At 39.1% G+C, this 15,961-nt stretch overlaps 1 protein-coding gene and 2 long non-coding RNA genes across 3 annotated transcripts; 1 reads left to right on the forward strand and 2 right to left on the reverse strand.

Annotated features, from left to right (window-relative positions):
* The first annotated feature begins 829 nt into the window (after window positions 1–829).
* LOC129444579 (uncharacterized) lies at window positions 830–2,257 on the forward strand. The gene is made up of 2 exons (XR_008644542.2): window positions 830–1,463; window positions 1,742–2,257. It is a non-coding gene; the product is annotated as an uncharacterized lncRNA (long non-coding RNA).
* Window positions 2,258–2,770: 513 nt separating this feature from the next.
* On the reverse strand, window positions 2,771–4,844 carry LOC141362115 (uncharacterized). Its single transcript, XR_012368092.1, has 3 exons — window positions 4,323–4,844; window positions 3,256–3,363; window positions 2,771–2,817 (listed from the first exon to the last, which is right to left on the reverse strand). It is a non-coding gene; the product is annotated as an uncharacterized lncRNA (long non-coding RNA).
* A 7,922-nt stretch (window positions 4,845–12,766) lies between these two features.
* Window positions 12,767–15,327, reverse strand: LOC129444578 (E3 ubiquitin-protein ligase Topors). The gene has a single exon (XM_055205321.2). The coding sequence runs from the start codon at window positions 15,325–15,327 to the stop codon at window positions 13,039–13,041; it is 2,289 nt and encodes a 762-aa protein (XP_055061296.2). The 3' UTR covers window positions 12,767–13,038.
* Between the last annotated feature and the right edge of the window lie 634 nt (window positions 15,328–15,961).

Below are 15,961 nucleotides of genomic sequence, written 5' to 3' on the forward strand. Positions count from 1 at the left end.
TTTCTGCAGAATGCCACAAGGGTGGCATAACAGTCCCTCAATTTTCACCGGGTGCTTGAAGATACTCTCAGACCAGTACCCAGAACAGGAAATGTAATTCATTATGTCGACGACATGAGATTATGAGATTTCATCCCTGACTTCACTACATCACAACACCTTTATATGATTTCATTCCTGACTTCCCAACATCACAACACCTTTATACGCCCTCATAAAGGGAAAGACAAAGCCCTCTGATGTGCTCGAATGGTCGGACGACCACAAAAAAGCATTCACAAATTTAAAATTTTTGCAATTATGCTCTGCGCCCATGCTCGGTCTGCATTGCCCGTCAAAGCCGTTTACAGGTCGATGTAAGTGGCGTTTTAGCACAAGACCACAGGGGAAAATTGCGTCATAAACAGTCATAAACACAGCATGTGCTGGCGGTTCACTGGATGCTGACGACAACAGAACCTATTGTAGGTTTTTAACACAGTGCACATTCCGGTACAAATGTTGTTGCAGGGACGAATAAAGGGTGTGTCCTCACAGAGATTAGCAAGATGGTTGGCAGATATACAAGCATGTGACATCACAACTCTGAACACTTGAGTCTTCCCACATTTATTTGGAGATGTGGAAGTTGACCCACACACATGTCAAGCTAAACAGGAAGCACTGAGCCCGGTCTATGACCAAAAACTTCCTAACCAGTACTGAAAATGACCATTAAATCCCCCATTAATGAAGTAAGCTGACACCTTTACCTCCAGCTATAGAGGACGTGTTGTCAAGGAACTAAACAAAAAGGCTTTCACCAAAAGGACTTTATTGCTAAACTTTTATGGAATTACATTTGTGTCAAATTAAACGCACGCAACTTTTGCAAAAACAAACAAAAATATACATTGATAAAAGAAAAAAACTATCTGAAAATAAAAACAATCAACTAACTAGCAAAAACATTAACATCATCTTTAAATATACTGCATTCTTTGTTTATAGTTTTCTAAGTTTCACTTTCACTAAATATAGTTTTGAATGTGCTGCAAATGTTTTCGTTTTCACTTTCCAAGTTTTCGTTTGCGCTTCGCAAATTTACGTTCTCCATTTTGACACAAACCTCTCGTGAGGGGCGGGCTTAACAGCGGTTCGCTCTTATTGGCTTATGAGATTTTGATTGACAGCTCATTGAACCGGAACCCCGGAACAGAAGGTGGCAGTAGTGCACCAATAAGCTGGATCCCAACCGCTATTAAAAATAACAAGAAGAAGACGATCGGACGCTGTTTATCAGCGGAGCTGCAAGTAGTCTAAACAAACGGTAATAAGAGTATATTTATTTAATGATAAAACACGGATATTTTACACGTCAGCAGAGGAATAACAATAGTTCAAGATGAGTAATCGGGAGGCTCACGGTCTGGAGCAACAACACCATCCTCCTCGGCCGGACAATCGAGGCAACCTTACCTGAGGTAAGTTAAGTTTTTAATAACTATCAAAATAAATAGAATAATCCCAATGCAAGTTTTATTGATGTGCTGCTGAGGAGGTTTTTGCTGTTAGCCGTGCACAGGGTTACCAGCTTCAAAATTTCAGGGTTCTTATGTTAACCTTGTCTGTAAATTTGCGGTTTTCTAAAGCAACAATTAGTTACAAACAAGTTATACATTTTAAAGTATTAGTGTTGAATGACTATTGTGCTAGATGTAGTGATGTCATTAAATGCTTATTGTTTATTTTACTGCCCTAGACGGCGAAACTCAGGACGAGGCAGCACTTTCTGTCCCATGCAGTGGTTGACAGGCACCTGCTTCTGTCAGAGAAAAACGCCTTCAAAATAACTGATAATAACTTTGATCACACATGCATGCATCGAAGGCCAAGCAAATGAATTTAAAGAAAGAATGGAAACAGCAGTGCAACATAATGCTTACTTTAACAGAGTGTCAGTTGAAATGAACTCAAATGTCTAGACAAAATGTTTCCCCCAATAGTAATGTCTTTTTTATCATTTATAGATGCTGTTTAACAGTTGTTAATGACTTTACATGCATCTGAATGGTTTACAGAGTCTTAAAGGGATAGTTCACACAACAATGAAAATTCTGTTATTATTTACTCAGTCTCATGTTGTTGTAAACCTATTTAAGTTTCTTTATTCTGCTGAGAAGATATTTTGATAAATGATGGTAAGCACACATGAGAGTGTACCCATTGACGTCTAAAGTACAAATTAAATCTAAGGAGGAAAATGGAGGACAGTCAATTTTCTATGTCATGTGATGTTTAAACACACAAAAGTTTCTAATCTAATCATCCATATGCCGATATATAACATGCATAACGTCTTGCATTGCATTTGTCCTTCATGTTTATCTGCGTTGACTCTCAGATATGTAAAGCACAGGCAGACAGATGTAGTGAGAAGGCATGATATATAAAGATAAATTACCAGCACAACGCTATAAAGTGTTGCCATGAATAACTCTGCACATGCATATGAATCACAATAAGAGGGGAATCCCAGCAGTCAGAGATGTGTCTCCATTGTGATTACAGGTGGGAAATAGTTTTAAAGGAAAGGTACATCTGTGAACCAGCTTTTGTATCTTGTAAACCTGAAAATGACTTTTACAATTTAAATGGAGCACAGTCTTTGGATGACATCAAGTGTCTGTTGGTATAACTCCTAGACATTCAATGGTGATATCAAAGGCTTTTGGTCTGACAAAGGACAATAGATCTCTGGCACCACGACCACACCATCATCCTCTGTGAGTCTGTGATATTGTCAACAATTTCCTCTTGAAAAAGTTGCTCCACCATCTGAAAAAGAAACAATGTGTTATAATGCTAACCAAATTTAGTTTGATACATTTCTAAGGACACATAATTACATAATGCCAAAGTAACTATATGCAAGTACATGAATGTCAAGAATAAAAATCCTGATATTTAGTTAATGTCATTCCAATCTCATGTAACATAAGTCCTATTTACACATGGCATTGGATGAGTCTTGAGACCACATTTGCTTTAAGGGGAAGGGGACAGCACGCTACTTACTATGATAATGAGTAATGACTTTGCAAAATAGTTTGGGGGAAGGATGTATTATTACAGTGTTTTTTTGTTGTTGTTGTTGTTGTTGATTAAGAGTTTAATGTCATGCCATCTACCTGGCTAGAATTATGAATAAAAATAAAAGATGAAAAATGAAACGTTAATTCTTGATAAATATTCTAAAATGAAATCTGGTCTTACAAAATATGTGCAGTTCACCTGCCGAATCAAGCACTGTCTCTTCTTCCATTGCAGTTCTTCATAGTACAAGAGACAGCTGACCAAACATCACACCATAGAGGCTCAATTCTAAAAAAAAAAAGAGAAAAGTATGGTCAAATCGTAGCTTATAAAAAAGCAATGTCTGTCCATAGTAAATCATCATGTGAAGTATTATGGAAACCAAATTAGTGGCATTCCTACATTAAGGGCAGGTAGGCTGAATACCACCAGATGTGGTGCAGATATGCATTTTTAGAGTGCTGCTAATACGCCTAAATAAGACAATTCTGTCGTCATTTACTCACCATCATGTCGTTCCAAACCCTTAAGACTTTGGTTCATCTTCTGAACACAAGTAAAGATCTTTAAAATGTTATCTTTTCAAAAAGAGCTTTCTGTCCCACCAGTAACAGCAAACATTACTACCCCTTTCAAGGCTTCATTTTAACCTTGCAGTGCTCTTGTAAACGTGCATTAAAGATTAATTGATTTGAATTAAAATTGATTTAAACTAAACATTCGCTGCAAAATATGTTCTCACACTTGTTCTTGTAGAAATAGCTAACATGAATTCTATGCTGAACTCGTTACATTTCAAATCTAATAAAAACATAAACTAAAAAAACCTAAAAATTTACCAAAGCCCCTTTAAATTGGTATTTTATATACAGAGAACAACATGAACTGGTTCAGTGCCTACCTGGAGAAATTACACTCTTTGGTCCTGATAAGTAATATAAAATAAAAAGCGGAATTAGGCTAAAATCTTACATTTGTTTTTTATGGACAATAATAAAGATAGAATTGTTTGCCTAACCACAATTAAAGAAAGATCATTATCTTTGCGTTTCACATATCCATTGTAAGCCTAAATGTGCCAAAGTAGACTATGGAACAAATGGGTCTTTTACATAACGATCTTTGCTCTGCTTTGAGAAATGCAATACCATTCATATACAGTTTAACACAACTGTTGCAGCCTTCACACATGAATAAATCTTGCAGTGGGATTATTCTATTTATTTTGATAGTTATTACAAACTTACCTCAGGCTGCCTCGATTGTCCGGCCGAGGAGGATGGTGTTGGTGCTCCGGACCGTGAGCCTCTCGATTACTCATCTTGAACTATTGTAATTCCTCTGCTGACGTGTAAAATATCCGTGTATTATCAATAATGTTCTTTAATATACTCTTATTACCGTTTGTTTAGACTACTTGCAGCTCCGCTGATAAACTGCGTCCGATCGTCTTCTTCTTGTTATTTTTAACAGTGGTTGGGATCCAGCTTATTGGCGCACTACCGCCACCTTCTGTTCCGGGGTTCCGGTTCAATGAGCTGTCAATCAAAATCTCACAAGCCAATAAGAGCGAACCGCTGTTAAGCCCGCCCCTCACGAGAGGTTTGTGTCAAAATGGAGAACGTAAATTTGCGAAGCGCAAACAAAAAATTGGAAAGTGAAAACGAAAACATTTGCAGCACATTCAAAACTATATTTAGTGAAAGTGAAACTTAGAAAACTATAAACAAAGAATGCAGTATATTTAAAGATGATGTTAATTTTTTTGCTAGTTAGTTGATTGTTTTTTTCTTTTATCAATGTATATTTTTGTTTGTTTTTGCAAAAGTTGCGTGCGTTTAATTTGACACAAATGTAATTCCATAAACTTTGAGCAAAATGCTGCTAAATAACTCTTTATTTATTTTTGCTTTAGTTAAATTATCCAAATCGCCTAAGATCCAATCTAAGGATGCTGAAGGGTTCAGAGAATTCTCAGACTTCTTGAACGCATGTCATCAAGCTATGCCTCACGTCAAAGGGCTTGAAAAACTGAATGACTGTGATGAAAACCAAAAACTCATACACAAATTACCAGATTGGGCAGCAGCACAGTGGAACCGTCAGGTCACGCAGACACTGATTGAGACTAATGACTTTCCAAAGATTATAGATTTTGTGACCTTCATGTCAATGGAAGCAGAGATTACATGTAATCCAGTGACCTCCTTCAACGCTCGTCGTGCCTCTGACCACATTTCAGAAAAATGGAATCCTAAGGACAGTAAAAGGAACAAGGCTAACATCTTTCACATTCGAACAGCTACAGAAGATAAACAGAATGATGAAAATGAACAAAGCCCCACTAAAGGAAATTATATCACGTGTCTCTTCTGCAAAGACAGAAAGCATAATATTCACAGCTGTTCTAAATTTTTGGCAAAATCCCTGGAAGAGAAATGGAAATATGTGAAGGAGAACAAACTCTGCTACGGTTGCATGAAACCGGGCCATGCTGCAAAAGACTACCGTCACCGTTTGTCCTGTGACAGCTGCAAAGGTAGACATCCAACATGTCTACATGACGAAAACTACACAAAGAAATTCATCCCTGCACCAGTCTCAAACCAAGGTGACACAGAGAAAACTACTGCTACATCTCACAAAGTAGAGAATCATGAAACATCCACCAATACTTCAATGATCGTGCCAGTGTGGGTATCAACTGAGAGGAATCCAGGCTCTGAAAAACTTGTTTATGCTCTGCTGACACCCAGAGTGATACTGTGTTTATTGAATGAGAATTGAGCAACAAGCTACATGCTGACTCCTGTCCTGTGAGACTGAAATTAACAACTATGACTGCGGATGTTATCATACCGAGTGAAAGAGTGTCAGGACTCAAAGTAAGAGGCTACAATTCCTCTGTTGTTCTCAGTCTGCCTCCTGCCTACACTAAGGACTCTATTCCAGTGAGCCGTACTCACATCCCTACTTGTGACACAGCATGACATTGGAAGCATCTGTCTAAAATAGTGGACAAAATTCCACCTCTGCAAGATTGTGAGGTTGGCCTTCTCATAGGCTACAGCTGCCCAAGGGCTTTGGCACCAAAAGAGGTGATTTTGGAAGGAGACAATGAACCCTATGCAATTCATACAGACCTAGGTAGAGCGTTGTTGGTCGTCTGTCATCAGACCAGGAATCGCAATACCATTTGTTTCAATACCATTTGTCATCGAGTCAGTTTTAAAGAGCTCCCCCCAGTGACTCCAGCAGATGTTATTAAAGTATTGGAGTCTGACTTCAAAGACGATGGTGAAGACAATACAACTGTCTCACAGGATGACATCCTCTTCTTGACCAAACTGCAGCAAGGCATCAGGAAGAATGACTACGGACATTACAAGATGCCTCTCCCTTTCAGGGCAAGACCTCATTTGCCTAACAATAAACAGCTTGCTATTCTAAGGCTCAATCATCTCAAAAGAAAACTGTTGAAAGATGAAAGGTACAAGGAACACTAAACTAAGGTTTATGGAAGAGGTAGTTGGTGATGCAGAAGAAGTATATAGGGAAGGAAAGGATGAAGAGAACTGGTACATCCCTCATCACGGGGTGTACCATCCCAAAAAGCCAGACAAGCTCCGTGTTGTCTTCGACTGCTCTGCCAAGTACCAGGGTACCAGCCTTAATGACCATTTACTCCAAGGTCCATATTTAATGAATAATCTGACTGGTGTTCTTGTAAAGTTCAGACAACATCCCGTCGCCCTTATGTGCGATGTGGAAAAGATGTTTCACCAATTTCATGTGGAAGAAGCAGATCGAAATTACCTCTGTTTTCTCTGGTGGAAAAATGGAAACTTGTCTTCACACCCACGAGAATACCGCATGAAGGTCCATCTTTTCAGTGCTACTTCATCACCTGAATGCGCCAACTATGGCCTAAAACATCTTGCTAAGGAATATGAGTCCATGTATCCTCTTGGCTCAAAATTCATCACAACAGACTTCTATGTACATGATGGTGTCACCAGTGTAGCCAGTACAGAAGAAGCTGTTCAGGTAGCAAGAGAAGCTTGTCAACTGTGCGCCTTAGGTGGTCTTAGACTGCCCAAATTTATTACCAATGACAGAGTTGTTCTGGATAGCATTCCAGTTTCTGAACGAGCTATTGAAGTAAAGTCGTTTGACCTCAACTTCGATGACACACCCCTAGAGAGAGCTTTAGGGATACACTGGCGCATTGATTCTGACAGATTTAGATTCTCTGTTGACCTCAAAGACCAGCCAGCAACACGCCGTGGCATACTATCTACAGTTGATTCACTGTACGATCCGCTGGGCTTTATTGCTCCTTTCCTGCTCAGTGGAAAATTAGTGCTTCAGGAAATGTGCAGAAACGGAACAGGCTGGGATAATCCCCTTCCTGAAGAATTACAGCCAAGGTGGGAGCTTTGGAAAGCTGATCTTGTGAACTTGGAGCGGATCAATATACCTTGCTGCTATGCGCCTGCAAACTTTGGAAAGGTCATCAAAAGAGAACTTCATCACTTCTCTGATGCCAGTTACAGCGGATAGCCCTGGTCATAGGGAAATCAAGAGTTGCTCCCATTAAGATCCAGACTATTCCCATCTCAGTTGCCATGAGCAATATATTGAAACAGGAGCTGAAATATGCAGACATAGAAGAACATTTCTGGACTGATTCTCAAGTAGTTTTGGGATACATAAACAACAAAGCACGGCGCTTTCACACGTTCGTGGCCAGAAGATCCATCTCAGCACTTATCCTCAACAGTGGAGATATGTTCCCACTAATGAAAACCCAGTTGACCATGCGTCAAGAGGTTTGAACGCTGGTGAGATTCTTACCTCAAACTGGTTGACAGGGCCAAGTTTCTTATTGAAGACATACCTCCTGTTGCAGATATTGACATTGCACTAGCAATTGGAGATCCTGAAGTTCAGACACTGAGTACAGAAACAACAGAAATCAGCCTCTCAGACCACTTATTAAAGCTGTCTTTATGGTCTAGAGCTGTCCAAGCTGTAGCTTGCCTTGTTCGCCGAGCAAAAGGAAATAAGTCCAAAGTCCTAGTACTGTAGCTGAACGAGAAAATGCCAAATGCATCATTATTAAGGACTTACAAAGAAACACCTATCCTTAGGATATCAAGTTGTTGAGTAAGGGAGCCCAGCTGTCACCTGGCAGCAAGTTATATCATCTTGATGCCTTCCTAGATCAAGGAGGAGTACTCAAGGTGGAAGGAAGGCTTTGCGATGCACCCCTACCCAACTCAGTCAAACACCCAGCAGTCATACCTAAATATCACCACATAACAAAGATGATTATCTCTGAATGTCATGTGAATGTCAAACACCAAGGAAAGGGCCTCACAATTAATGAGATCAGATCACAAGGCTACTGGATTCCAGGCATTAACAGAGCATCATTGTGTCACATGTCGGAAGCTTAGGAGACCCACAGAGGAACAAAGAATGGCTGACCTCCCTTCAGAGTGTACAAATCCATCTAAACCAGTGGTCTCAAACTCCCGGCCTGCGGGCCATTTGCGGCCCGCCCTCCCCATCTCTGCGGCCCGCGTCACCTTTCAAAAATATAACATAATCTGGCCCGCAGAAAGATTTTTATTCACTTTGTTTTATATTTAAACGTTCAAGTGTTCGTTCACATATCGCGTCTAACAACGCGTTAAAACGAGTCAAAGCATTACTTTACAAAGTGCTAGGGAGCGGAAGTTGCGCTCCATGACGTGGGTCGCGTCACCGTTGCTACGCTACGCAGCCATGAACCGCGCGCTCTGTGTCGAGGATAACAGAATGTGTGATCGGATTTTAATGCCTCAACTGAACCTCGCGCCAATCATACCATTGTCACCATGCCATCAGTTAATCTGGTCGGGACTTTGTAGTGTTTGTCCAGAGAAGATTTGTTACTTCCGGGTGGGTACTCAGCTGTTACTCAGAGAAGATCGAGCTACGGTGGGCTTCACCTCAAGTTACACAGCATCTAATGGAGACACCGCATATGGAGGCAGAGCGGTAGATGTAATGCAACACATTTTAAACTACAGATAAGAAAAAGAGCCATCAAAGTGTCCAGGTTAAGAAAAGAGAAAAGATGAGGAGAAATGTACAGAAGATAAAGTATGTATACTGCTATATATAATGAAGTATAATATATTATTATGTAGCTTACTATTCAATTACACATAGAGCAGTATTTTTTTTCTCTCCAACTAGCTTATATAATATGGACTACCCATTCAAAAGTTAAGGGATCACTTTCACTTATTAATATTTTCCCACATATAATAGAAAATTCATTACAACTGAAATAACAAAGAACATAATGAAGTTAATACTATGACTGAAAACAATCTAAAATAAATCAAAACAGAAACAATTACTGGTGGTAATTTTTTATAATAGTTTATAAATGTTTACAGGAATTAAATGTGTTGGTTTAGTGCAAGGTTATAATAGGTCTTAGTTAAGATAAGGTTAAGAGAAGATTTACCTAGGCTACTTTTATAAAATAATGTATATTAAAAAGATAAAACCACTGCTTATATATTTTCAAGTACAACCCCAAAACAGAAAAAGTTGGGACACAGCAGAAACTGTGAGCAAAAAAGGAATGGACCAACCCACAAATCTCATAAACTTATATTTTATTCACAGTAGAATATAGATAACATATCAAATGTTGAAAGTAAGATATTTTGAAATGTCATGCCAAATATTGGCTCATTTTGGATTTCATGAGAGCTACACATTCCAAAAAAAGTTGGGACAGTTAGCAATAAGAGGCCAGAAAATTTAAATGTACATATAAGGAACAGTTGAAAGACCAATTTGCAACTTATTAGGTCAATTGGCAACATGATTGGGTATAAAAAGAGCCTCTCAGAGTGGCAGTGTCTCTCAGAGGTCAAGATGGGCAGAGAATCACCAATTCCCCAAATGCTGCAGCGAAAAATAGTTTTCTTAGTTTCTCAGAGAAAAATTGCAATGAGATTGAAGTTATCATCATCTACAGTGCATAATATCATTCAAAGATTCAGAGAATCTGGAACAATCTCTGTGCGTAAGGGTCAAGACCGGAAAACCATACCGGATGCCCGTGATCTTCGGGCTCTTAGACTGCACTGCATCACATACAGGAATGCTACTGTAATGGAAATCATAACATGGGCTCAGGAATACTTCCAGAAAACATTGTCGGTAAACACAATCCACCGTGTCATTCTCCGCTGCCAGCTAAAACTCTATAGGTCAAAAAAGAAGCCATATCTAAACATGATCCAGAAGCACAGGCGTTTTCCCTGGGCAAGGCTCATTTAAAATGGACTTTGGCAAAGTGGAAAACTGTTCTGTGGTCCAACGAATCAAAATTTGAAGTTCTTTTTGAAAAACTGGGATGCCATTTCATCCGGACTTAAGAGAACAATGACAACCCAAGTTGTTATTAGCGCTCTTTTCAGAAACCTGCATCTCTGATGGTTTGGGGTTGCATGAGTACGTGTGGGATGGGCAGCTTACACATCTGGAAAGGCACCATCAATGCTGAAAGGTTTATCCAAGTTCTAGATGCATATGATCCCATTCAGACGTCGTCTCTTTCAGGGAAGACCTTGCATTTTCCAACATGACAATGCCAGACCACATACTGCATCAATTACAACATCAAAACTGCGTAGAAGAAGGATCCGAGTACTGAAATGGCCAGCCTGCAGTCCAGATCTTTCACCCATAGAAAACATTTGATGCATCATAAAGAGGAAGATGCAACAAAGAAGACCAAAGACCGTTGAGCAACTAGAAGCCTGTATTAGACAAGAATGAACATTCCTATTCCTAAACATTGGTCCTCCTCCAGCTGTTCCTTGTATGTACATTTAACTTTTATGGCTTCTTATTGCTACCTGTCCCAACTTTTTTTGGAATGTGTAGCTCTCATGAAATCATAAATGAGCCAATATTTGGCATGACATTTCAAAATATCTCACTTTCAACATTTGATATGTTATTTATATTCTATTGTGAATAAAATATAAGTTTATGAGATTTGTAAATTATTCCATTCCTTTTTTACTCACAATTTTTACAGCCAATTACATGACTGTTCGATGCCATTTTCCTTCACGTGTAACAACAGTCACATCAGCAGCACCACTGCTTCCTTGTTTCTTCTTCTTCTTCGTTTTATGGCACATTGCAACCATGACTTATCAGCTGCATACCGCCACCTACTGTATCGGAGTATGCAGCATGGAAATGATCTACTTTACATTAATATATAATAATACAAATTAAATTTAGGGGGAAAAAAATAATAATAATAATAATAAATAACCTATATCCTATCATATATCCCTATATTCTTCAGATATTCCACGACAGCATCCTGAGTATCTTATCCCTTCTCCTGTTGTTGCTACCTTGTTTATTCTTTTCCTCCTATTTTATTCCGCTTTGTAAACTTGGATGCGCATTACCGCCACCTACTGTCTACACCCAAATATTTTAATAAAGCCCTCAAAGAGCACCTATTTCATTGCTACAAACAACGTTATGTTGTGTTATGTGATGGGCAATTTCGAAGCACGCTTCATGAGGCTTCGAAAAACATTTATGAATCTTTTGTTTCGAATCCTTGGTTCGGAGCTTGTTTCAAACTGGCCAAAGTAACGTGATTTTAGCAAACGAGGCTTCATTACGTCATAACTGTTTCGAAACGTTTCGAAAATTTGACGATTCACCACTAGGGGAAGTTGATCACAAATGACTAGTGTATGTGAACTCGGGTCAGTTTTTTTATAAAAGTTCATAAAACATTCATTCTTCTCACTAATAACACTACTATTTTGTCTACTTTTTGTTCATAGACAGATTTAATGACAAAAATGTGCATAATTAAAAGTGAGTTTGTTTTAATGATTTGTTTGCCATAAATAAAACTAAAAACACAGAATACATTTTTAATTATGTCTTAATTAAATTAAATAATTTATTTTTCTTGCTATTATTTTGTAAAAAGTGTAAAATGTTTGGACAGATCTTGCTGCTTAAACTATTTTTACCAGCAGGTGTCGCCAGAGTGTGTGGTGTTTCGAACGCTTCGAAAAACTGAATACATTTGCAAAGCAATTGGTTTAATTGATTTGAAGGTTCGAAAACCTTTGTTTCTCCCATCACCGGTATTTGGTATAATACAATGTGTTCGCGTGGTTTATGGTTGGAAAAACATTATTTTCCAAATACCGTACATTTTTGTAGCTCCAAATTTCCCTGTTTCATGAAAGCACAGATTTTGTACAAAAGCTTATCTCTAAGTTTTCATTGGTATGAATACCTCTGATGTCAGCAAGAAATGTGATGCTCCTTACCATGTTTGAAAGTTTCTGTTGCTAACAGGAATTAACTTACAGGCTGTGAGACAAAGCGGGAGAAATTCTGATAATGTCTGTCTTCGTTTTTAAACCATAAACCACACAAACACATTGGATTATACCAAATACACAAAATAACGTTGTTTTAGCAATGAAATAGGTGCACTTTAACTTGCTTTTGAATAATCTATTTGATAAACGTATTAAATGTGTTTCAGTAGCGCTTTTTATAGTACATGTTTGTTAAACTCCCTTTGTGAGTCTTTAAAGCAAATATACACACCAAAATACATTGTAAAAGGCAGTTTATTAGAGCCAGTCACATAAAAGAGGTCTGAAAAAAATGTAAACCTTTGAGAATGTTGTTGTACAAAAATGATTGTTAACTTGATGTTACATGAAGTCATACAATTACAAACCTATTGGGCCTAATATTTAGCATTTCATGTATACATTTGGAATTTATAAAACTTTATAAACAAACTTTATATTTATAAACAATCATACATTTTTTTTTGGCAATTTGTTTCAATAACTGTTTATTTTAAAAGGCAGTATGACATTAATCTTTTGGGGGGTGATTTTCTACATCCCCAATAGAACTACATTCAGTGGCAGCAGATGCTTGTTGAGTTTTTCTAGCACTGTCTGCAATAACAACAGTGGATTTAACAAAACAGACATTACTATCTGAGGGTAGAGTAGGGTCTGTATTGTCACTTTGACTGTCAGTGGTAACTGTAATCAGATCTGGGCTATTCCTTCTCATCCTCCCTTTACCCTTGTCTCTTTTGCTTTTCCTCCTGTGTTTCCTCCTCTTTTTGTGATGTTTCCTGCTGTGCCCCTCAGACTTATCATCACAACCAAAGTCTGTACTTGGACTCCTACTTTTCTTTTTGGACTTCTTGTGACGCTTCTTCTCTTTCTTTTTCTTCCTTATACAATCTTCAACAGGTTCAGAGTATGATTTTCCAGAACTCTTTCTTTGGCGTTTCTCTAGATGCTTTGTTTTGTACGTTCTCTTCCTCCCGTATTCATCTTGTTGTGACACGTTGATTCTACAGCTGCTCCTCGAGTGGCTTCTGCCATGACGGATGGAGGAGTTGGAGCTAAATCTAGAACTACTCCTCGAGTGGACTCTGTCCCGGCAGTCTTTGCTTCGCCTTCTACTCCGTGACCTAGAACGCGAGCGATCATGGACATTTCTGTAATAGCTGGAGTAAGATGAGTGCGTCTCTGTATAATATCCCATGCAGCTCTCTTTATACCGGCTATACGAATGCGAATAAGATGAAGTGTTGTGACTGGTTTCTTTTTCTCGTCTCCTCTTATGCGTACCATCTTTAGATAATGAGTGGTTTCTGCTATGAGAGCCGGAGTGCGTCCTGTTACTACGTGAGGATCCTTCTCTTTCATGATGTCTTTTATCATGGTTATCTCCTTGTCTATGGCGATTTGAGGTGTGGACATGCGTAGTGTCTTTAGGTGACCTACCCGAGGGTCTTTGAGTGACAGACGGTGACTCTGAAGTAAAACGAATGTGTTGGGGTGGTCGAGGACTTTGTGGCTCTCCATTCTCGTCAGACTCCTCTGAATCAGAGGTAAGCTGGATCAGTTCTGGTGTCCTTTCTGTCGTAGGCTTGACATACCCAACAATAACACAGTCTTCATCACTGCCTGAGGTATGATCTTGATGTGTCACAGCAGCAACAGACACTGTCGTTTCCTCTACACTACTTTCAGAGTCTGAGTCTCTCACATGGAAAGGAAAAACCTGGGATGGCTCTAAAGAGTATGACGGCCCCGGAGTCTCATCATCCCATGCGGTTTGGCTTAAGCTGACCCTAGGAGTGGTAAAATCCTGGGGTCCGGGCATTAAAGAATCACTCTCATCCTCAGAGATGGCAATCACAGAGGTTTCTGAACTGCTGTCCTCTGTGGAGGGGCCAGGCAGGTCATAGACAGCATGCTGGTCGTATGCCTCAACGTTGAACGGAGACTGAGCAAAGCTAAGAAACTCGTGCAAGAAATGTTCTGTGTGTGACAGCAAGAAAGGCCTAAGCTCATGCAAAACAGCCTGATCATCCAAGTTGTGTCGAGTGATAAGAGTCATGATGATGTGCTGCAGTATGTTGACAAAAGAACCATGCATGCCGTACAGAACAGTGAGCTCCCGTCTCAACCAAGGCACAAGCCTGTGAAGACAAGCCGGGTTCTTTCTGAAAAACTCGGCAGAGGTCTCTCTGGTGCGGCCACCATCTTGCACGCTTTGAACTCGCAGGCCTCTTCTGTATAAGGCCCGTCTGAATTTAACTACTTCCTGTTCACGAAGAATCCGCACAGACCTGCCTTCACTCTCTGCCCTGTGCCTTGCCGCCAACCTCCTCATCATGCGATGAAAATCTCTGTTGTGGCACGGAGGAAGGGGTCCGCTCAGACTCTCGAATATGATCCCATGGTCAGGGGGAGGTGACGTTCGCTGTGGTGCTGGTCTGTGGTCACCTGTAAGTGTAGTCCGATATCTAAATCTTTGGCCTGCCACATTGCCGAATGAGCCATTTTCTGTTGGTCGCAAATCAAACCTTTTGTAGTCATTCTCAGCCTTAATGCTGTGATAGATGGAGTTAAATGGCTGCTTGCATAAAGGGCATTCTGCTTTGTTCTTTGACCACTTAGAAATGCACAAGAAGCAAAACTTATGAATGCATACATTAGGGTAAGATATGTTTTTGAAGTGATCGAGGCATATAGGACATTTTGATTCAGGAGAAGCTTCTTTGATTATTGCGTTGGTTAACGCAGCATTGGATGAATTCTTCGGGGGAGGGTCTTTAATCTCTGGTGACGCCATAATCTGAAAAAAGGGAAAGTAGTTAAAACAAATTACAACTGTTTTCATGTAAGGAACTGTCACATATACCTTGTGTATGTTAAACGAAACTCAACTAAAGTGTCCTTTATATAAATGAAGTCGAAATAAAATTACAATGACTTACAAACTTACATGTTATTCATGCTCACAAAAATAAAAGTAATGATCTGCTAACTTGTTACACCCAATATATTTCTATATTTGAAGAGTTTCGTTGCAAAACAAACAAAAACATGGATTATGTGAGCATATATATATAGCAGTTTTTTATATTCATAACAAAAAGTGCAGGATCTAGTTTAAAACTTACCCAGTCGTTTTGTTGAAATTGTCGGTAACGTTAATCATTTAAATGTCTATCGGATGCATTTGTCTTAAATCTCCGTAAAAAAACAACAACAAATAACTGCACTTGCTAATAAATGTATTTATGTAACTTAATCTACAGTCCATAGGCTAACTACGACCTGAAGATATGTTAAACTTACTATAAAACTGTGCCGCCATAACGATAATTAACGTTATGTAGCATTCAGAAACAATAAATATATTTCAAAAAGCAAATAACATAAAAAGCCACAGGCCCAACATAAAACCTATATAATAAACATAA

Source organism: Misgurnus anguillicaudatus, chromosome 3 (genome assembly GCF_027580225.2).
Source record: "Misgurnus anguillicaudatus chromosome 3, ASM2758022v2, whole genome shotgun sequence".
NCBI classification, from domain to species: Eukaryota; Metazoa; Chordata; class Actinopteri; order Cypriniformes; family Cobitidae; genus Misgurnus; species Misgurnus anguillicaudatus.